The sequence below is a fragment of the Barbus barbus genome (assembly GCF_936440315.1).
Source record: "Barbus barbus genome assembly, chromosome: 9".
Taxonomy (NCBI): Eukaryota; Metazoa; Chordata; class Actinopteri; order Cypriniformes; family Cyprinidae; genus Barbus; species Barbus barbus.
Genome location: NC_136737.1, coordinates 9081262 through 9106393, shown reverse-complemented (window position 1 = coordinate 9106393; position 25132 = coordinate 9081262). Strand labels below are relative to the sequence as shown.

The 25132-nt window shown below is 35.6% G+C and overlaps 2 protein-coding genes across 2 annotated transcripts in view; one reads left to right on the top strand and one right to left on the bottom strand.

Moving 5' to 3' along the window:
* LOC306875003 (uncharacterized protein) overlaps positions 1–25132 on the bottom strand; it is a 262032-nt gene that overhangs the window by 145516 nt on the left and 91384 nt on the right. The gene's annotated exons all lie outside the window — the stretch shown is intronic.
* On the top strand, positions 3904–6923 carry LOC306875114 (uncharacterized protein). The gene is made up of 4 exons (XM_079425526.1): positions 3904–3970; positions 4552–4712; positions 4804–4896; positions 5561–6923. The coding sequence occupies exons 2-4, from the start codon at positions 4695–4697 to the stop codon at positions 5795–5797; spliced, it is 348 nt and encodes a 115-aa protein (XP_079281652.1). The 5' UTR covers positions 3904–3970; positions 4552–4694; the 3' UTR covers positions 5798–6923.

The window sequence follows — 25132 nt, the reverse complement described above, 5'->3', positions numbered from 1 at the left end:
AACTAAATAACTTAAAACAACAGGACAAAAACATAGTTGATGACTAAAATTGATAATTTTATGACTCTAGACTTTACTTTACACATGGCGGTTTTAGGTATACAGCGACCTCTGGCGGTTGTGGTGTTAAAGTACTCCAAGATGCAGACAGAAATATAAAAAATTTACAACCATTCCTGGTCTATCTTAGTTTAATATAATAAGACAGTGGTTTCAGAAGAGAGACATTACTGACGATACATAACCTACAGACAAAATGGTGTGCCACCCAAAATGTCCCACTACTATGGCTACTCACAAATCAGGCAACCAACTGGACCTTATTTACACACAACACTGCTCCACTGATCATATGCTGGTTACTCAACTGCACACCTCGGATCACTTCCTACTCACTCCAACCGCAACATGGTTCCTGACACAACACATACCCCTCCACATGTCAGCTTCCAATGTAACCTACGGTCATTCTCACCCTCCCGGCTATCTGCTATGGTTTCATCTTCGCTTCCTCCCCCTAAACAGTTATCATCTCTTGCTGCTAACAGTGCTACTGATACTTTCTGCACCACTCATACATCTTGTTTAGACACTGTCTGACCCGTCTTCCATGCCAGCCCGTTCCACCCCTTCTGCCCCATGGCTAGCTGATGTTCTCCGTGAATATCGTTCTAAGCTCAGGGCTGCTGAAAGGGTATGGCGCAAATCAAGAAATCCTACTGACCTTAATGTATATTGGTCACTCTTCTCTTCCTTCTCTGCTAATGTCTCCACTGCTAATACGACATACTATCACAACAAAATTAACAATTCATCTAACTCTCGCATGCTCTTTAAAACATTTTCCTCCCTCCTTTGTCCTCCTCCTCCCCCCTTTTCATCATTTCTTAACAGCTGACGACTTTGAGGGGAAGTCGTGGCCTAATGGTTAGAGAGTTGGACTCGTAATCCAAAGGTTGTGGGTTCGAGTCTCGGGCCGGCAGGGATTGTAGGTGGGGGAGTGAATGTCCAGTGCTCTCGCCACCATCAATACCACAACTTAGGTGCCCTTGAGCAAGGCACCGAACCCCCAACTGCTCCCCGGGCGCCGCAGCATAAATGGCTGCCCACTGCTCCGGGTGTGTGTTCACTGTGTGTGTGTGTGTGTGTGTGTGTTCACTGCTGTGTGTGTGTGCATGTGCACGTTGGATGGGTTAAATGCAGAGCATGAATTCCGAGTATGGCAAACATACACCTGTTAACATCCTCTCTCCACTCTGAGGCAGAAGTCTTCACACTCATCCTTTCCAATCATCCTACTACTCTCTGCTTCGAGCCATTTCTCCTGCATATGTGCCTGCACTCACTCACATCATTAACACACCCCTTCACAATGGTGTTTTCCCCTCAGCATTTAAACATGCTTGTATAACCCCACTACTTATGAAACCCACTCTTAACCCAACTCTTTTAGAGAACTACAGACCGGTTTCCCATCTTCCTTTCATTGCAAAAACACTTGAACGAGTTGTGTTCAACCAAGTCTTTTCCTTTCTTACACAGAAAAACCTCCTGGATTCACAACCAGTCTGGCTTCAGAAGTGGACATTCAGCTGAGACTGCCTTGCTCTCGGTTGTCGAAGCCCTAAGACTGGCAAGAGCGTCTTCCAAATCTTCAGTACTTATCTTAGTCTGTCTGCTGATTTTGACACTGTCCACCAGATCTGTCCACCTATTGGCAAAGGACATCTCTGGAACCACACTCCAGTGGTTTGAGTCTTACCTCTCAGATAGGTCCTTCAAGGTATTTTGGAGGAATGAGGTGTTCAAGTCGCAACATCTAACTACTAGGGTGCTTCAGGGTTCAGTTCTTGGACCAATTCTCTTCTCTCTCTATATGGCATCACTAGGTTCTTTCATTCAGAAACATGGCTTATCACTTATCACTCATATCACTGCTATGCTGATGACATTCAACTCTACCCCTCATTCCATCCTGATGAGCCGACGATAGCTGCTCGCATCTCAGCATGTCTAACAGACATTTCTTGCTGGATGAAGGACCATCACCTTCAACTCAGCCTTGCCAAGACTTGGGATTTCAGCAAACCCTTCACTTCATCACAATTTCACCATCCAGTTAAGCGTCAACCATAGCTCCTTCAAAAACAGCCAGAAACCTTGGAGATGTGATTGATGATCATCTGAATTTCTCAAACCACACTGCTAAAACTGCCTGGTCCTGCAGATTTGCTTTATACAACATTAGGAAGATCAGGCCCTTTCTTTCGGGAATATGCTACACATCTCCTTGTTCAAGCTCTTGTTCTGTCCAAGCTAGAATATTGCAGTGTTCTCTTGGCAGGTCTTCCAGCCAGTTCTATCAAACCTGTACAATTAATCTAGAATGCGGCTGCAAGATTAATCTATAATGAGCTGGAAAGAATGCACGTCTCATCTCTGTTCATCAATTTGCACTGGCTACCAACAGTCACTTAAAATTCAAGGCATTAATGTTGCCGCTCTGCACTCAACCACTCTGCACCCCTTTTTCACTACTTCAGACATATGTGCCCTCTAGAAGCTTGCGTCCTGCAAGTGAACGGTGCATTATTGTGTGATCCCAAAGAGGCACAAAATCACTTTCACAGACTTTTACGTAACTGTTCCCACCTGGTGGAATGACCTGCCCAACTCAATCCCATCTTTCAAGAACAGCTAAAAATACATCTCTTCCATCTTTATTTGACCCTCTTACCCTAACACTCTCTATTCTAATTGTATTCTATCTACTTGTTTTCTTTTCATTTATTATATAAATAAAAATAGCACTTGCATATATTATTGCTCTTTTGTTGATTTTGATTGCTTCTATTGTCCTCATTTGAAAGTCGCTTTGGATAAAAGCATCTGCAAAATGACTAAATGTAAATGTAAGAAGAACGATACATCAACATTCGCAACAATACGCACATACGTCAAGAGCGGGTCTGTTCAAAATCGCGTTTGTATTACTTAAAAATGTAAAAATGTATTTTTACTTTATACAATGTTTTAATTTTTCACATTATTATTATTAGCCTATTATTATTATCAATATGGTTAATATAATATCAGTATGGTCTATTATTATTATTATTTTTCATGATAATGCCGTATCTGACTCGCACAGTGTTTTCAGCTGAAACTGTATACTGAGGTGTGGTATCAGATTAAGCTATATCTGTAATTGTTAATTTATGTTTTGCAGGTATGTTTGGAGAAACAGATCATATAACAATGTCAGTGATGGAAGGAGATTCTGTATCTCTACACACTAATCTTACTGAAATACTGAACGATGATACAATACTGTGGTTGTTTGGACCTAAAGGCTTGGTCATATATCAAATAACGAAAAAGAATGACCTGACCTCATTTTTTGTCACCGATGATGTGGGTTTCAGAGACAAATTGCAAGTAGACCAAAAAACTGGTTCTCTCACCATCAGAAAAACCAGAAGCAGACACTCGGGACAATATAAACTAACCATCTCTAGAGAAAAGAGTACGACTAAGACATTTAATGTTACTGTAATTGGTGAGTATCCCAAGAATATCTTTTTTTATATTAATCTTGTTTCAGGTTTCATGATTTCACGATTTGAACCACGCTGTAAAACTTTACGCATCATTAAAGGTGCGATCACATTACACTCAAAAAAATGAACTTTCACTATTGTTAGTTTTACTACACCCACCCTTGTTCAAAGTACATAAAACATAAAAGTAACTAAATTAACACAAGTTAACTATGTTATTTCTACAGAAATTTAGTACTGTTGGCTTTACTTAGTAAGAGTTTGACTGGCCAACTTAACATTGTAGAGTAAAACGCAAAACCCCATGAATTTGGATCTTTGCGGATACCGTAGCTGCTCACCTGGAGGCGGAGCAACGGGACGGAAGACAGACGAACGCGCGAAGTACAAGAAGATGGTGATTTTGTCAGGTATGAATATTTCATAATTCTTTACCATCCTGTTAAATATCGCCAGGAAAAAGTGATGCGAGTGTTCACATAGTTATGTTAATTTAAGTTATCGGTGTATTTCGGAGCGTTTGAGTCTTTTAGCCAGTTAGGCGTGTTCCTCAAAGCAAGCATGTGGCAGTGCAAGGACTGCAAAATAACAGTCTCGACCAGATCACAGTTGTTGAAACACTATCGATTAGCGCATGGACGTTATGGTCGCGGTAATCGTTTTCCGTGCACTTACTCCGAGTGTCCCTGTAGATTTAAAACGTGGAATGCGCTAACTCACACAGCCATCTTAATTGTTGACTTCAAAAGCAGATGGCCAGCTCTGTTTTGTGAACATGAGGTAAATATGATGGAATAACTATTTCTTTCTTTCATAGTTTTAAGTGGTGAAACAAATAGTAATTAATTTATCGAATTCAATCTAATTGTGCTTTATTCATGTCCATGCAGAGTTAGCCTAAATGCTAAGTGTTCAGATGTCAATGAATGACCCTGAATATATTTTTAAACATGAAAACTATCCTTACTATAATCTTGTCTTAAATCTGCAGATTGCTGCTGAGTTCAGTCGAATCAGTACCGTCCCACTAAATCCAACTTTTATGTCAAAATTGGATGGTTACACAAGCAAGCTGGCCAGCATCTACGTTACCGGAAAAGAGGAGGAGTTGCAGGACGTAAAATTTGCAAACTGATGGCTACCATCGATGAGGTTTGTTTATTTATTAATGATGTTTGTAAATAATTTCCACTTTATTATGGTGATTTATCATTGTCTATACTTTGTCTCTACTCTTCTACAGAATGATACCATCTCAACTCGGAGAGCCTGTATTCTCAGAGCACTTTCTGTGTATCTTAATGAAGACTATGAAAACCTCATGAAGGAGTATGCAGTAAGTGTTCTCAGGCAGTGAATATTTAAAGTGTATGTATGTGTATATATATATATATATATATATAATATTGTCATGAAATATAAATATGCAAAGTATATTTAACTCGGGTTGTCAAAAGTGCCAACTTCGGTACCATTCAGTACTGAAATAAAAAAAAAAAATTGTGATGTGGGAATTTTGAGCACTGTTGAGCAGATTCTCAAACAGCGCTGATTGGCCAGTGTTCACATGCTCGACAGATGACTCTGATTGGCTACAATCATTGCTTCACACTCTTGACCGAGTTCTTACACAGATTACGTTCACACATGGTAGTGACGTGTCTCTCAGCAGATTTTTCTAAGCAGATATATTAAGGAACCACATTAAGCAATTATCACTGTTGCCAATTACAGTCACATCTGTTGAGCACATGAAAACTCTGACACATAGTGATTTCCTTTGGGGAAAAAAAGCTGGTTTCTTCACATTTTTTAATTTCAGTCCAGAAGCCTGTACTTTTGACAACCCTAACAAACACCTTAGAGTAGTTTTGTAAGTTATGTGAAACATTAAGGAATGTACAGTAGATACAACATTTTCTAAATTCTCTAAATTTACAACCTGTATTTTTGATGCAATTAAACTGACTGAACAGTGTTACTGTTTTTGTGTTTTGTAGGACACAGACTTTGAAAATTCAGAGAGAGACATCGCCAATACTGTAAATGGAATCTACATAATCAGACTTGAAGATGCAGAAGCCTGTGATCCACCATCAGATGTTGGACTGATTGTTGAGGGAGTGAAAGTGCTTCAGAACCTTGGCGACGTCACCAAGGCCTGTGCTCTTCTTTTGGGAGTCATATACGTACAGCTTGAATCTCAGTTATCCTTCAGACCTGAAGTACACTTTTGAGTTTTTCCAAAAAGTGTTGCTGGGACTTGACGGACAGAAACTGTCACAGAAAATACAGGTTCTCAAGAACAAACTTGTTGGTTGAACCAGTAAATCATTCTGGACAAATGAAAGAAGTGAAGATGTTTTTTTTTTTTTTTTTTGACATTTAAATTGTTTCTGGTTTTAAAATTATGTGCCAGTTTTAATGTTATCTTTGTTGATGGCGCCACAATTTGAAATGGAGTTCTGCAGCTTTAACTGAAGTTAAAATTGTTTGCAGTTATTTACAAAGATTAGAGGTCAGTTTCAATCTTATCATTACCAATGACAAACGATTTCAGATATCAAAAATTGAGCACTGTAGCATTTGGTGACATGCTGTCTGTCTTGAACAAACTTTCCTTTTATTTTTCTAAGTAAAATGTATTACAATATTTGAAGGCAGTTGCAAAAAGTAAAAGAACAACATTTTGGTCAATAGTAAACATTCTTTTTTTTTTTTTTTTTTTCTGTCTTTTTGAGACAAACTGTTATCAAGCCATTTGTGGTTGTTTTCTAAAAGAGGCCAGTTTAAATTTAATTTTTTTTAAATAATGGCTTAAATATTGGATATTTGAAATATCAGAAATCTAGCACTGTAGCATTTTTTGACAGGCTGCCTGTCTTGAAAAAAATCATTTTTATATTTCTTAGAAATGTTTTTATTGCAATATATGAAGGAAGTTGCACATTGTAAGAATGTTCAGTATTGACCAAAATGTTGTTTTTACCTTTTTTTTGTTTTCTGAAACAAATTGTTATTTAAGCTGTTTGTTGTTGTTTGCAAAAATAGAGGACAGTTTGAATGTTACTATTACTGTTGATTCTAAAGATCAAAAATATCAGAAATGGAATTTTGCAGTATTTTAGGGCATGCTGCCTAATTTCAACAGACATTCTATGTATTTAATTTTTCTAAGTAAGATCATTACAAATTCTTGAAGCCAGTTGCACTTTAAAAGACCTTGTAAAGAATGTTTACTGTTAAATTATTGATGTTTTAGTGTATTTGTTTCAAAGGACCTGTGAAATTTAAATTGTTTTATGGGTTTTAGCAGTTGTATATTGCAAAACCTTGCAAAGAAAATAAATTAATTTTGTTTCTAAAAATTTGTTTGATTATTTAAGTTTTGCACTTGTAGAGCAAATACTTAAAACTAAATAAAGTGTTCACCTTACATATTGAAAGTTCGTAATTCTAACATAATATTACTAAATAAAATAAACATAACTAAAATGCATTAGTGACACATCTGAAAATTGTGTCAACTTTACCTGAATTTCTTTAGTTCATTCAACTGTATTATTACTTGTAGAAACTACTCAACACACTTGCGTGGAACCACTTGACACTCTTTTTTTATGTAAGTCCAACAAATAAATTTTTTGAGTGTAGTGGATACTTTAGGGAAATTTCATTTTTAATAGCGAATTATGAAGCAATGCTCCCACTGCTTTCTTTTGATCAGAACGGCAAAGTCGCAAGACCAACTTGAATTAAGTTATTTGGGCAAAATTCCTGATCATGAGAATTGGAGTGATTGGATGTTGCCTGCTAATTTTACAAACCCCCAATTTTCTGATCTGATTTGCATTCCAGGTGTGGTTGGTGAGACGGGTGGAGTGAAGTCAGTATCAGTGATGGAGGGAGATTCTGTCACTCTTAAGAATGATGTTACCGAAATACAGAGAGATGATCTGATAGTGTGGAGGTTTGGAGATAAAGGTGTCCTCCTGGCTAAAATCGATGTGGAAACTAATGAGATCTCAATAAATGTTGATGATGAGCGATTCAAAGGCAGACTTAAACTAAATCAGACTGGATCTCTGATCATCACAGACACCAGAACCGAACACGCTGGACTTTATGAGCTACAGATCAGAGGCCGTGAGAGCTCACAGCAATTCCTGGTTTCTGTCAGTGGTGAGTCTTTATAGAGCATATCTTTAAAAGACTAGTTTGGTCAGCACCTTAAAACAGATACTTGTTTGTGTTAGATTAACTTATTTAAACATAGTAGTCAACATTTGAAGTGGATCAAAACAATTAATTAAAGTTGTCCTAAGACAAGAACGCATTTTGGTTTAAGGTTTTAGGACAACTTTGATGAAAGCTTTTGATCCACTTCAGATGTTGACCAGTGTATTTAAATGGCTAAGTATAAATATTAGAAACTTAAAAAAAAAGATTGACAAAAAATCAATGTGGGAAAAAGTTTTACTCAGAAACTGCTAGTAAATTTCACGAACAATTACAAAGAAAGTGCACACTGCATTACTTTAAATTAATTAAATGTGATATTTCCATTTCACTGTAAAGACCAAAGGACCATTTTTGTTTTTGAGATTTTCTGGTCAGCTATCTGTAATGTACCTCACATTCACTGTCTCTCTTCAGCTGTTCCTGATCCGGGTCTGTCTCCGGGTGCTATAGTTGGGATAGTTGCTGCTGTTTTGTTGTTCCTGACTGCAGTTGTAGCTGCTGTTGTGATTTACTATCGCCGCAAGATCTCTGAAATAAAACAGCAAGTGGGTGAGTATTAAAGAAACAGTCAGCATTCAGGAAAACAGATCACTCAACACCTTAACATTATTGACACAGACAGCACAAAGGAAATCAGGAACACAAGGAGTATTATATACCAAACAAGGAACTATTGAGTTAATTAGACAACAGGTGAACTGAATGCAACAATCAAACACACTGGGAAAACTGGGTGAAATGAAAATACTGAAAACACTTCTTGATTAATCATAATATAAATTACAGTATTGAAGGAAGTATACCATCAGTTTTACAACACATTAAGATCTGGGTTTGATAACACTAATGCTTCAGATCAATGCAGGAGTCCAATACTTACTAAAGTAATTAGATGAGAAACGTTTTAGCATATAGTTTAATTGTCTGAAGACATTTGACACCATTGCATAATTCTTAGTTGGGGAAGGGCTGGTCATTTTGAGCAAGGTTTTTGTATATAAAATAAATACATATACAAACCGATTAACTGATTTTTATAAACTGATTTTTTTTTAGCTCCTTTGTGAAAATGAAATATGCCTTTCTAAATTGAAGCTTGATCTGATGAACACATTTCTATGTCCAGCTGTCACAGTTGAAGAAAAGTCAGTGGCAGACGGAGATGCTGTCACTTTAGAGACTGATACTGAACTACAGAAAGATGATAAGATACAGTGGTGCTATAAAGAAGACAACAATCTTATTGCTGAAATCAGTGGATTGACCAGTAAAACATATGATGGTTTTGATGAGATATTCAGAAGCAAACTGGTGCTGGATGGTCAGACTGGAAATCTCACCATCAATAACATCAGAAGAATTCACTCTGGAGTCTATAAACTACAGATCAGCGGCAAAAACAGAAGAACCGAATACAAGAATTTCATTGTTACTGTCAAAGGTGAGTAGATCAATGATCTAGAGGATTTTGACCAATTATGTAGAACAACAGTTAGATGATCTCAACTTCAACAAATTCTCAAAGTGCAATTTAATTTGAATTCCTTTTAGATATTTGTTTACTTTAATTTTAATGCTATGTTAGCTTATTATTGGTTGGTATATTTGGTATGTTTCATTCGAAAGCCTTAATGCTCAATTCATCCTGTTGAAACTGGATGTGACATTTCCATGAAAATGGTCTTTTAAAACCTTTTAGCGGGCTGAAATTTGTGAAATATCAACTTCAAATGTAGAACAACTTTGTAAGAGTCCACATTATTTTTTGAAAATATATTTTGTATGCTGTACTAAAATGTTTAGTTCAGTACATTTGCTTTTCAATAAAGACAACCCTCTATAAGTTTTTAAGTTTTAAGTTTTTACAAAAAAAAAAATCATATCCAAATATAGTTTGTGGTTTCAAAATTCTGATTTCTTTTGGCTAATAATCCATCATGTCAAATACTACAGTCTATAACTGTTTTACTTTATGATTTGTGATTGTGAATTATGGTAATATCTTTCTAGATAGATGAGATTAATTAATGGCTAACTAATGTCTTTGTCTCATTAAGTCTCATAATACAACAAGGAAGTTATGTACAAACATTCCAAATAAAATATCATCTCAAAGTATACACATATATGTGACATTGAAAATACAAGCAAAATGAATTCACATTTTTTGTCTTCTGTGTTTCTGTTTCTCTGTGTTGCTTTGACATACAGTGAGGACAGTGCCTGTGATGTCCGGAGAATTTGTGGCTTTAAATACTGAGACTGGAATACAAAGCGATGATCTGATACTGTGGACGTTTGGAGCAAAAAATTGTCTCGTTGTTAAAGTTGATTCAGGAACGATTAGTATTAGTGAGAAATTCAGAGGCAGACTGGAGCTGGACAAGACGACTGGATCTCTGACCATCACAAACGCCAGAACCTCTGACTCTGGAGTTTATAAACTACAGATCATCAACAGCGAACTGACCACTTTCAGGAGATTCGATGTGACTGTCACTGGTAAGTAGAACAGCATTTATTATAAAAACTATATTTATACAAAAGTTCCTGATTTCTTGAATTTGGTTGGCCGGGCGGTGTTCAAAAATGCTTTCTGCTTGTCTGTTCCTAAATTTTTCCTGTTGTTAATTCAAGTTTTAAGAATGTGAAAGTTTTTGCAGTTAAAATAATACATATGTAGATGTAAATGCAGCAAAACGTTTTTCTGTGATTGACTATATTTTCTTTCAGGTTCCACAGGAAGACAAGTGAATGAATCAGAGACTGTTGAGATGTCACTGTTGAATGAAGATGTGGATGAAGTGAATGAGTCATGAGATAAATACACACCCACCAGCGTTAATCACTGTGACATCATCATCATTGCACTCAACAGCATATTTGAACAAGCTGTTAAAATCACGTCAACACATGTTTGGTTTTAGATGAAGAAGGAAACATGTTTATGAAAGTCTTTCATAATTCATTTTACAACTGATACACATCATCCCAGTGACTTTATTAACATAATACCAGTTTGACACTGAAGACAGATGTTGAATCAAACTACTGAAAAAGTGCTGAAGAACTACTGATAACATAGAGACACAAGATTCAAAGTTAACCATTCGCTGTCCACATGCTGGAAATGCATTTAATTGTAATCATCTGTGGTGCTACAATTACCAAACATCAGCTTTGATATCAAACCAAGATATATTGTTACATGATTACATCTAAACTGATTCCAGAAATTCAAGGTGGTGTGAAATAGCCGAACACTGAACAATTTGACACTCCAAACACTCTGAAAGTTTTAGGAGTGTTTTATCTTGTACATTACAGCGAGAGTATTTTATTTTTATTTTTTTATCAGAAGTTAATCAGTTTTCGCAGCTATACCATAGAAGAAAAAATGTTGATCACCCAAATAACTTTTCAATGAACAGTTTTTAAAGAACCATTTTTTTTAGTGTAAACAACTTTTCTTCCACTGTGTTTATGTACATACTGTTACTGTTTTATCTTAAGTGTGCTGTGTTGCCTTATAAAATAGGAGAAAGTAAACATTATGCTTCGATACAATAATGTGAAGCGGTAATTTCCATTGCATGTGCTTTTGTATAATATTCCATGATAATAATACATTTAATATCGCCGATGATTTACTCTCTGTGTCTTGGCCTGTAATTTTAATAATAAGTTACTCCAATTAAATACCTTTAGCATTTATTTTCTGTATCGTGTTTATTTTATGTAAAAATTGTGATCTGTTTGCTTAAAGCCATGTTTAATGTTTAGTTTAATAACAGTTATTTTTTAGTATGGAGAGAAATTCAAAATTAGGCAAAGTTCAGAATTGAAGAGTTTATTTTATTTTATTTTATGTTATTAAAAAGACTTTTTCTAGTTATAAAAGAGTTCATTGTTACTTTTTTTTCAATTCAACTTAAGTTGCTTTTTTATTTCATTTTATTTCATTTCACTTTCTGTCTTTGTATCTTGGTAATTATACTTTGTTGACAAAGTGAAAAGGGCCTCTGGTCCATGCAAACAACAGATGGCAGTAATGCTTTATTATTTTAGCGATCAGAAGTAGAGCCATCAGGATTTCTGCCTCGCACTGCAGTCTTTCAGATTTAGGAAACATAAAGTTATTGCTTTTCTCTTCGTAGCATGCTATTCATTAGTCAGCCACTGTTGGTATAAAATCTCTCCGTTAATCTTCAGTTGGCTACGTTTTGTTAACAAATTTCTTCAGTCGGTGAGTGTGGTGGTTCACTAGGCTAATATTATCAAAATCTTTTTTTTTTTTTTTTTTTTTGGAATTTACAACAGTACGAAGGGAACTTTACACATCTTTCTGCTTTTATTTCTAATGTGCGGTAAGTGTGTGTTTATGTTTACTTTCGGTTTCATTTTGACCACTGCGCACTGATGATTTTTTTTATTTATTTATTTATTTATTTTTTTGCTCTAGTTAATTATCATGACGTTAATGCAGAATAATTTTCATGTTCTCCTCCACTTTTTTTTTTTTTTTTTTTTCTCAATACACATATACTCCTTTAAAGCATATGTAACAGTATGTTCGGTAAGAATACAGTACATTCATAAACCGTTTTTTGTAAAGTCTGCATCCTGACGCTAAACCTTTTTGAGATAAAATTGAGATCTCGGGCTCCGGTTGCTTGATGATGGAGTGAGAGTTCATTTTAACACACAACCACAAGTGCCACTGAACAATATTTAGTGTATTTAGTATTTTGAAATGCCCTCATGTCGTTCCAATCTGACTTTATTTATTCTTTCTTATTCTGCATAATCTTCTTTTATGTTAGAATAAAGTTGTACGAGTTTGGAATGACATAAGAGTGAGTAAATGACAACAGAACTTTTCATTTATCAGACTGTATAAACTCCTCTCGACGCTATAATTTTTGCACATTTGGCACAGTTTCACATATAATGATGTCTTACATTTGTACACAAGACATGTGACTCTATCATGATATCTGTAGGCTATATAAAGTGAAACAATGAAGAAGAAGAAAAAAATAAACAAAAAACAACAGCGGCTCAACCATGTTTCGCACTGAAATCACATTCTTGTGGCGACAACTGGTTACTGAACAGCATCTTTACGGTGAAAAGACTAGTACATCTAAAACTCATCTTCTTTTCATGTATTCAGCATCTGTCTTTCAGTAAACAGCTTTTCTGTGTCAACGCAAATTTGATCTAAGGCAGAAGTTGTTACTCCACCCCCTGAGTAACGGCAGCTCTACGTTTTAACCAATGTGGTTCATACAATGGTACAAAATGGTTCCCTGAGAAATTGTTGCCGGAATTGTGGGGAAACTCTGAATACTGAAGCCTGATTTGTTAACGTTGTGCAGCTGCATAAACCTATGGCAGTCCAGTTCACCAAAATGGGTGGAGCAACTGTCTATATAAAATGCCACTGAATGCTGTTTCATCCAAATCTTTCAACTGAGAATCAGCAGTATCAACTCGTATGCAGCTGTATAGCCTGGCAGACAATGGAACACTCGTTCCTGTTACCTCAAGGAACCAAGTTTATATTATTCACCGGAGCATTCCCTTTCTAAATGTTTTCCTGTGTTGCATGGAACCATGCTTGGGGAACGATATCCTATAGCGCTATAAGTGCAAAACAGAAGCCGTCCTGCAAGTCCAGTCCTAGGGTGCCACCATGAGGGCCTTAAGAAACATTAGCTAACTAGTGAGGCTCTGGCCACCAGCTGGAGCACTCATTCAAGACAGACCACTTACTAGGGGAGCAAGACAATTAAGCATATAAAGACAAGTTCCTGAAGAACAGGGAAGTCCACATTGCAAAACAAGAGTAGATGGTAATGACCAGTTGACTGCCTTACAAATATCCCCAATGGAAACTCTGCTGGACCAAGGCCTGGAGGAGGTCATCCCCCTAGTGGAGTGAGCCCTCACTCCAATGGGTCACTCAGAGTCCACTGAGGCATACAGGAAGCCAAGGCTATTGCATCAAATATCCAGCAGGATTATTGCATCAAATATCCAGCAAGATACTCACTGCTTTGTAACTGGCAGCCCTTTAGAGTGGTTCCAAAGCACACAAAGGCGGGCCTTGAAGGGCCCTGAGGACCATAGGCAGGTTCCAAATAGGAACAGTATAAGACAAATTATGTCTCCTGGCTTCCCTCACGAACTAGACAACCAAGTTGTTTCTTCCTACAGATTGGCTGGCCATGAGGCGATGGTTCACTGTGACAGACAACATATACTTTGAGCATGGAAGGGGTGCGCCCCTTACCCAGCAGCTCGGGTAAGGTTGGAGTAGGACTGTCTGCAGTCTCCCTGATCCATCTGATGAAAGAAAGAAAGACTAGTGGTGGTACCAATATTGTTCCTCCTCTGACTGCAGAGGAAGAGAAAGTTTTGACTTTTGAAGAACATGCTGATATTCCCCAGAACTCGTCAAGAAATTCAGCAGGACAATCAAAAGTTCCACAACATTTTCAACATCCCTAGAGTGATTGGAATTATTGACGGCAATCCCAGTGTCAAGCCCTGCAGTAAATTTTGTCACCTGGGTATCTTCACTGATATTGTGGCAAATGGCCTGGAAGCACACATGGCTCTTTTGTGTTGGCCAGTTTTTTTCGGTGATTTTTCAATTATTTGGGTATTGCGTAATAAAATTACATTTGGTTTCAGAAATTAAATTGTACAAATAAAGTGTAATTTTCTTAAATATGTGAATGAATTACTTTTACTTGCAGATATTTTTTTGACAATATTTTGCATGTATGTACGCTACATATAACTGCTCCCTGGGCGCTGCAGCATTGGCTGCCCACTGCTCCGGGTGTATGTTCTCTACTGTGGTACACTTGGATGGGTTAAATGCAGAGCACACATTCCGAGTATGGGTCACCATACTTGGCCACAAACCACTTCCCTTTCCTTTTCCTTTCCCCTTTATAAAATAAGTAAAACATTAACATGAATAAGTTGTGTGTCATAAATATTGTTATATGACAAATTTCTCTTTGGAAATGCTGTAGCAAAGATTTTCACTTGTAAATAATAAAACTCACCTTTCTTCACAAACCACAGCTGCTTTCAAAATAGCATAAATGTTTTTGGAGTGCACTTCGAAGGGAGCACAATTGTGATAATTATACTTGAAGATCATTAAACTAAACATTTTTTAAAGTAAATTACATAAAATGTGAACAAGACAACTGCTTTCCCAATATTTAGAAGTGGATGGTAAAGTTTTGGAAAGGAATAGGGTATATGGGGTAACTCTGAACAGAACACAGCCTAGCAGTGGTGAAGTCAGTGGCATCAGCACTTCAAACTAACATGAAGCTCTGCTTCTGACCACAGGTGAAGAGATGTAGTTCCAACCGCACATGTTTGCGATGCAGCTTGTGTGTGTTCTTTGGATTTATGTTTTTGGGAAGCACTTATTCAGTGAACTATTTTGGTAATGATGGCCTTAGTTGCCCAGCAAAGCTTTTGGGAAATGCACCACAGAAGAGAAGAGAGAAAACAATGCACACCACGAGCCACTGAAAATGCTCAAAATTATGCATGCAAGTATTATGAATGTCCATGTGTTTTAAAAGCAAAGTGTTATTCGAGGAGACCATTTCATAAATCCATCTCTGGAAACAAAGGATTTCATTCACCATAAATGCGGTAGACATTAAAGGCATTTAATCAGAGTTCAGTGAGCTGCTATAATAACTCTATATGTTTAATACGTTTTTAAAGCCTTGTGGCATTCAAGTTCACAATAAACACAACTATGTTCTATAATCTATGTTATGTATTAGCATAATATGATTATATTATGTAAAGCAGGTCTAAAATACAAACTTTCCAAAGTGCTGGTCGGTTTCTGCTCTGGTTTTCACACTTCATCTCTTTCTCACTCATGTTCACATGCAAGTTAACAGAACTCTGCTCCTTTTGCCACCTGTGGCAACTGAGAGCTTCAGTTTCGTCTGACAATGTTAACCAACATTTGTTTCTAGCAGCGCATTAAACCACAGTGTGCTTAAGGTTAAAGTGTCTCTGTACTTGAAGTTCTTCCCTCTTACCTGCTCTCAATCGATTTCTGCAACTATATTTGCCAAAAATGCATGTGTTGATGTAAATCATTCAGATTATTGTATTGAACTCATCTGTGGTTGTTTTGCTGTAAGGCTGTCGTGAGTCAGTTGACTGATGCAGGTAGTACAGCTGAGTGTGGTTTGAACCAAACACAACTGCATTGGATTTGAATAGCTGAAAAAACACTGTGGAGATACTTGTTCAGGCCGGTCATCTGTGAATCATGGGGTTCAACAGCCACGAGTGCAACAACGGGTAAAAGTAATTAGTGATTGGAGATAAAGATCTAATTAAGAGCAGAGAGGATTGTAAACTGATGTTATGAAATGTTCACACATTTTGTGCATTTGTTTTTCTTCTCAGCTTTTCGTTTCACACTCAACATTTCTTTTCCACTACAGTGGTCAACATCTTCAGTGTGCTGTCAACAGAAACATGTGCATGTGCAAAATGAGGTCAATGTTTGTCACCTTTTACTGGCAATTATTAAGGTATTTTAAAGTTGTAAATGTGAATTAATTGTTTTCAGTATATTTGCAATGGCCCGGTAGTGTCTCTAGTATTTATTTTCTAGAAAAAGTGTCTGTTAAATGAATACATGTAGGTAAATACAGAATCCAGGAGCAATATGAAGGGATTTTGATTTATATAATAAAAAGCAGTGAATGTTATTGACAGTGCGGGATATTGTGTATAGATCTGCTATAAATCTTGTTTGGTGGCCATGTGAATTCTACTTAAAGACACCATATTCTGAAATAGTTTTTAACCTTTTTTATTTTACATTTCATTATTCACACAGCAAACTTGACAATGCAAAACTGAACATGGATCTATTTGTCAAAACAGAATAAAGATATAAAATCAAATAAACAGTGAGTGGAGCTGCATATTTTGAAAAATCAAGCATGTTTATTTGATATAGTACAAAATGAGGCATATAGAAATACAGACATATCTTGGATATAACATTTTAAAGAATGTTACACTATAAAATACCACAGTAAGAGAGAGCGCTGTTAGTGAAATAACATGTTCATCCAGCAGGTGGCGCTCCATCAGGTTCATCTGTATCAACAGAGACACACAGGACTGTGTACCCCATTACCACAGCACTAACAAAACGATTGAAAACGATACAAACGTAAATAAAACAAAAACAGTTCTCAAAAGCCTGGGATTAAAATCCATTAAAATCAATTTTTATTATTTTTTTTTATTTTATATATATATTGTTATATGACCTTTTGACCTTGACTAAATACCACATTCATTAACTCACTAAAAATATTTTAAATGAAATAAAACTTTAAATGAGACAAAACACAAATACATGCATATTTGGAACAACAGTGTTACTGTCAAAAGATGCATTAATTAAGGGTTCATATGTATATATATATATATATATATATATATATATATATATATATATATATATATATATAAAATAAAAATTATTTGCAAAAACAGATAACTCCGTTTTTTTAATTTTCACAATTATTTTTAATAACATATTTTTTATTATGTTACCATGTTCTTGCTGTATTCTTTTTTAGTTATTTTTTTTTACCTAATCAAAGTAACCCAACTAAAGTTTGTTTAAGATTAATTGGAATGCACAATGAAAAAAACATGCATTTTAAAAATTGTTAAAAACATGAACACAAGTTTATAAATTAATAAGCTGTTTTTCACAATATCTGTAATTGGGTCTCAGGCCCCAATGAGGGTATAATTAAAAATATTTCAAATCTTTCAAAAATCTTCACAAATCAACTAAAATTCAGAAATGTTATTCAGATAACATAACATTTTCTGAGTTTTTGTTGAGTAATTAAATCTCTCTCTGTTTTAAATGAAGTTTAGGCTACTTAATTTAAGAAAAACAACAAATCATTTTTACAGTGTGATTGTGGGTTTAATCATTTCTGTGCATGATTTTAATCTAATGCAACATTCACAAAAAATAAGTTTTGATTTAAAACATTTTATAAAATGTGTCCTCCCGTTCTATTTTTGGTGGAGGAAAACAACTGCAGTGCGATAAAGCGTGAATGCAGGAAAAACGTTACAGTGGATGGGAAAACATCATAATTGCTCCAGCATCACTGCATTTATGACAAAAAAAATAAATTAAAAAAAACCTGCACAGAATGAAATATCATAACAATCTATCAATAAATGCACACCTTGTCACCTGCTTCTGACACCTGCACAGAAGACCCCCTAAAAAAGGCCTGGTGACAACCCTGCATTTTATGCCTTTTTATGGGAAACACTTCAAATGATGATGAGAAATGCACAACTTTTATGGATTTTTTTAATGTGTATATATTTGTATAAACATAAAATACCTTCCCTTTATTGAGGGTGCAACCCAAAGTTTGATCAAGAGCTGCTCAACTTCTCGAGACTCTTGCGTACACCACATTATCCTCCTTCTGCAAGAAAAAACAAATGTACGTTCTTCAACATTTATCTATATCTGTCATCCTCCTCCTCCTGTCAATTAAAACACTTTAAATGTAATGTATGTCTAGACATTTATCCCATTCTTGCACATACAGTGCACACTCATATCAGCAGTGGTTTGGAGAATAGACAGATATGCATATTTCAGTATTTCTCTATTTGTTTGTTGTATACACCATTTTTTTCTCATTACATAGAATAATTCCACAAATGGGGAATGAATGAGGTCACATACATACTGCAGATAAATTTGGATTGCAATTCACCTTTTGTGCTTAATCCTGTTCTGTACACACACCGGTCAGTAATTTACAATCGCATTCTATAACCGGATTAACTCCCGAAAAATACAACTATATTTACAAAAATGCTATGTAACGTATACAGAGTTTATTAACTCCACAAACTGGATCATTTTATGATTTGAGCGCAAACAACAAGCCCAGACGCTTTTTAAAGCTTTGCTAATAATAAATGGACATGGCAACATTTCAAGAGCACATATAGCCTTCAAAAATTTAATAAGACACAACGGCCAAAAAAAGATGCCCAACATTTTAATTTATTTATTTATTTTGCATTTTTTATAGCATTTAAATGTGGTGTGTAAGTTGCCTAAATTTATTTGTAGGCCTCTAAATCATTGTCTTCTGTGACCTTATACAATATGAACACATCAGAGCAGAAGACAAAGGGACACTGAAATATGTAAATGTACTGCTTTTATAAATATCCGTGTGGTGCTGTCATTTATGTAAATCATTAAACACACACCTAAAGAATTAATATGGAGACACACTATACACAGAAATAAAGATCTTACCAATTTCTGTGTGTTTCTTTTGTAGAATATTGGATCAGCGTAAATGATCTCCTCTCCTCGAGCCTCAACTGTTTCAACAGTAATAATAGAAACAAAACACTTGTTGAAATATAATGTGTATATTTTAATAATATATAAGTGGTAGGTAACACTTGCCTTCTTGGTCTGTTTTTCTGTGTTTCCTGCAAATGCAGAAGATCCCGATTGCAGCTACGATCAACAGAGATCCAGCAGCAGCATAAACCAGCACTATCAGAGATACAGAGTCTGGAGGATGAGAAGGAGACGGTCATTAGTGTGAGTGAATGTGTACATAAACACTAAATATTATCACAGACATACCTGAACATGGCTGACAGAGTTCAGTGTTGAGATGTTGAGTCTGGTTGCTGATGGGATTGTTCACCACACAGCTGTAGGAATCATCCAGACACTCCAGATGGAAGGACAATGAACTGTTTCCTTTGTACCAGGAGAGAGTCACATGACTAACATTCACTGAACACAGAAATGAACATTTGGACACTGACGATCTTGATGATGATGATTTTTTTGAAGTGTTACTGCTGATGAGGTCATTGCTGCCACTAACTTTCTCCAACTTTTTCAACACTTATAAAGGGTGCGTGTTTACATTTTTAAAATTAAATGAAAGTATCAATATCAAGCAAAATTGATTACATGAAAAAAAAATTTTATTACAGGATCCTCACACGATAATTTTATATATGTGCTGGAAATGTTCATGACTTTCAGAGAGAACACAATAATCACTGAAAACAGTTATATATGTACTATTGGACCTTTTTATAATTCATATTTGCAAAATAAATGCAACTATTTGTAAAAAAGACAATACCTTTTACATTTTCAGTGGGCATACATAGTAGAGAAAACTTGTGAGAGGGTGAAAGTGTTTTAACGCACCATAGACAGTAAGATTGAATGTGTTGAGCGGCGTCTCTGTTTTTCCGCTGGTTACTTTATAAAGTCCAGAGTCTGTGGTTCTGGTGTTTGTGATGATCAGAGATCCAGTCTGATGATCCAGCTTCAGTCTGTCTCTGAATCTCCCATCAGCACCATCATAATAACACCTGCTGTTCGTGTTCTTTCTGTTGATTTGAGCAATGAGAATGCTGTTGTTTCCAAATTTCCACATGATCTGATCATCTTTCTGTATATCAGTAACATCACTGTTAAGAGTGACTGATTCCCCCTCCATCACTGACACTGATTTCACTGCATCAACACCGAACACACCTGATGAACAAACACACATATTTACTCAATTAACAGACTTTCTGACAGTTTTAGTCATTTTAAAATTATTTATAAATTGCCACGTAAAAAAAAAAAAACTGCACTAATTTCAATGAAGACTCATTCTAGTAGCAATAACACAAAAGTATTGAAATATTTTATTCTGATACAACAATAACGGAAAAAATAACTGATGGAAATAATAGTCATAAAAATCCTCACCAGCCAGACTCCATGAGCACAAACAGATGAAAAGAAACATTTTCTTTAGCAGTTTGCAAAACAGTTTAATAAAAGAACTGTTATAATAATCAGGTCCTGACACTCGTGTGTTGAATGTTTTGTAAGAAAGCAAAAGAAGCTGACTGCTGTCGGTCTGAAGTGGTTTAGTGAAGCCGTGCATTGAGTGTGAATAAACTCCTCCAGTATAGCTCCACCCTTCAAAATGACATTGTTTGATCTACAGAAGAATGTGAAGTCTTTCTAAAAACTAAATTTTAGGATTTTCTATTATTAAAACAAAAATGAATCCCCAAATGTGAAGGCCAGTGGAAAGATTCATGAACTGAACTCAACCATCCAGGGGGTCCTCAGGGAATAACATGAAATCAGAGGAGGGAATATATAAATTTCAGATTTTATATTTAGGATGTACAATAAAACAGCAATACAATTACAATACTAATAATTAATCTGTCTTCATTATTCATTTATTTAATGTTATAATATTAGAATCACGTTTACAATCATGCTGATAATAATGGAAATATGTGACCCTGGACCACAAAACCATAAGTCATAAGTGTAAATTTTTCAAAATTGAGATTTATACATTATCATCATCTGCTTTCCATTGATGTATGGTTTGTTAGGATCGGACAATATTTGGCCGAGATACAACTATTTGGAAATCTGGAATCTGAGGGTGCAAAAACAAATTAAATATTGAGAAAATCACCTTTAAAGTTGTCCAAATTAAGTTCTTAGCATGGCATATTACTAATCAAAAATTAAGTTTTGATATATTTACAGTAGAAAATTTACTAAATATCTTCATGGAACATGATCTTTACTTAATATCCTAATGAATTTTGGCTTAAAAGAAAAATCAATAATTTTGACCCAGTGTATTTTTGGCTGTTGCTACAAATATACTCCAGTGACTTAAGACTGGTTTTGTGCTCCAGGGTCACATATAGCAATCCTGATAATGCTCAAATGCATGCTATACAGTAAATATAAAAATCTGGATTTTCCCCCATAACTTAAATTTGCATGGGGGATTTTTGCCCTATGTTAAGGTCCAAAAGAAATTTCATAATAGACTAATAGACTAATCTGGGGTTTGAGAAAGAATACATTGTAAAATTATGTAAATAAAATGTTGGCAGAACAGTCAGTAATAAGCTGTTCTTAAACAAAAATAATTACTGAAATAGATCTGTCTGTGTGGGAGGTGCTACTGAGGAGTTTATTCACACTCGCTGAACCGCTTTAATACAGACTGGCAACACATTCTACATTAACAAGAGTGTCAGGACCTGATTATTGTAACAGTTCAGTCGCAAAGCCGTTTGGTGAACTGCTAAAAAATTTATTTTATTTGCATCTGTTTGTGCTCATGGACTCTGGCCGGTAAGTATTTTATGGCTTCAGCTCTGTTTATATTATCATTTGTTCACCTGCACATTATTTAGTTTATTATTATATATGTCCATATTTTTATTTCCATATTTGATCATATTTTCATGTTTTATCAGACTAATATGGCTGAATACTTTGGTGTAAAATGAAGAGTTCTTTTGCAATCACTAAATTTTGGATAACTTTTGAAAATTGTTAAAAACCTCTAAGTAAATATTTGTTTGTTGATCAGGTGTATTTGGTGATGAAGTGAAGTCAGTATCAGTGATGGAGGGAGATTCTGTCACTCTACACATCAAATGATCCTGATATACAGAAAGACGATCAGATACTGTGGAAATTTGGGCACAACAACATTCTCATTGCTCAAATCAACAGAAAAAACCAACAAGATCAGGTGTTATGATGATGATGATAATGCTGATGGGAGATTCAGATGCAGACTGAAGCTGGATCAGACTGGATCTCTGAGTATCACAAACACCAGAACCACAGACTCTGGACTTTATAAAGAATAAAGCAGAAGGACAGAAACACTGCTCAACACATTCAATCTTACTGTCTATGGTGAGTAGAGGATTACTTACCTTTGTGTACTGTATTGTAAAATGATAGAAGATTATTTGTAAAAACTCATTCATGCATTTCAAGCATTGTTGTAATTAATTATATCATTTTATAACCATTTATAACCATTTATAACCATTTCTTTAATACTTCACATCAGGTTTAAATATTAATGAAATTACAAATATCACAGGTTTATTATTTATTTGAATTTGATATATTCTCTAATATTCTCCAGCTTGTCTGCCCGTTCCTCTTATCAGCAAGGACTGTTCTGCTCTGAGTCTGTACCAGAATTGTTCATTGTTGTGTTCAGCTGTGAATGTGAGTTATGTGACTCTCTCCTGGTACAAAGGAAACAGTTTATTGTCCAGCATCAGTGTGTCTGATCTCAGCATCAGTCTCTCTCTACCTCTGGAGGTGGAATATCAGGATAACAACACCTACAGCTGTGTGCTCAACAATCCCATCAGCATCCAGACTCAACATCTGGACATCACTTAACTCTGTCAGCCATGTTCAGGTATGGCATCAAGTATATTTTTCCACAAAACTAAATCATATTTCTGTTTCAACATTGTCAATTTGTTTTCTCAGATGTCTCCTCTGCTATGGTTCTACTGAAGCCGTGATCCGATTGGCTCTCTCTGCTCTGGTGGGTGTGGCTAATGTTGCTGTGCTGGTTTATGACATCAGAGCCAGAAGGAAAGAAGACACCATCAAGATACTAAGGACAGTGGAGATGCTATTGAACTGCTTTGAGTATTTATCAATGAGTATAGGCTAAATATCATTTATAAATAAATGTAATTTAAGTGATTATGAATTCATTTTATTCAACCTTAATGCCCCCTTTAAAAAATACAGAGTACAATTTAGCTATACATTTTTCACTTCTATTGTGTTTTTACAATACAAATCCTTTTGTCACTTGTGGCTCCTGAAAGCTTCAGTTTCATTCAGTTTCAAGTTCATTAAGCTACATCATGTTAAAAGGTTAAGGTGTGTCTACAGTTAAAGTTCTTCTCTCTCATCTGCTCTTAATTGATCATTTGTGACTATATTTTACAAAAAAGATTTAACAGCAACTGTTTTGTTGCTGTAAAATCATTTAGATTGTTGTTTTGAACTCATCTGTCTTGCTGGAAAGCTTTTCATGTGGTAAATCAGTCGACTGGTGCAGCTGTTGTTGGTGGTTTAGTTCCTGCTTGTCTCTTTATGCACTGTTGGGGCTGGTTGGGATCCACTGATTTAGTTTGTATGGCGTTTGATTATCATAAAAATACTGACTAATTCAAACAATGATTTTAACTGCTGAACACTATGAATGTACTTGATCAGACCATCTGTGGATCAGTGTATTTTAGAAAACTTTAACAGCCATAAATGCAACAATTTGTTAAAATAGTAATGATGAGAAATAAAAATTAGAATTAAGAACAGTTTGGAATTTAAACTGAAGGGACTAAAGTTCACAGATTTTTTTTGGGTCGTTGTCAGCTTTTTTCTTCATAGCTTCTCATTTCAACAAGTGTTTTTTCCACTTGTGGTCAACATCTTCCTGAACTGTTTAACGGATTGTTTTCAGTGGAAACACCCACAGCTATGATGAGATTTTTAAGATGTAAGAACACTTTTAAGATGTAAAGCTGCCTAATATCACACCACTTAAGTGTTTTTCAAGTCATCTGTGGGTCTGTTTACACCAAGTGACTTAAAGGGTTAGTTCACCCCAAAATGAAAATTCTGTCATTAATTACTCACCCTCATGTCATTCCAAAACAATGAGACCTTTGTTTATCTTCATAACACAAATTAAGATATTTCTGATGAAATCCGAGAGCTCTCTGACTCTCCCATAGACAGCAACCTAACTGTAATGTTCCCAGGTCCAGAAACGTAGTAAGGACATCGCTAAAATAGTGCATGTGACATCAGTGGTGCAACTTAATTTTTGCGAAGCTACAAGAATGCTTTTTGTGCGCAAAGAAAACAAAAATAATGACTTTATTCAACAATTCTTCTTCCCCGAGTAACCGTCTTCAGCCATTTTAGAGAGTATCACGGCGCATGTGCGCACTTTCCCCAGAACGTAAACAGCACTGATTACGTTGATTATGTTCTTGGGTACTCTCCAAAATGGGGGAAGACACAACTTGAGGGACAAGAATTGTTGAATAAATGATGTTATTTTTGTTTTCTTTGCGCAAAAAAAAGTATTCTTGTAGCTTCGCAAAACTGAAGTTGCGCCACTGATGTCACATGGACTGTGGACTGTTCCGAAGATGAGTAATTAATAACAGAATTTTCATTTTGATGGGTGAACTATCTCTTTAATGCATTTTTATTGATTGGATAGCTGTCTGATTTGCTAAAACGGTTCCATGGTTGGACCGCAGTCCTGCAAAGTTTAATTCCAAACCTGCTCCAACACACAAACCGTATAGTT

What these genes read in the sequence shown, in the direction of transcription:
- LOC306875114 (XM_079425526.1), top strand. An exon ending in ACCTCATGAAGGAGTATGCA is followed by an intron (nt 4,897 to 5,560) that starts GTAAGTGTTCTC and finishes TGTGTTTTGTAG; the next exon opens with GACACAGACTTTGAAAATTC.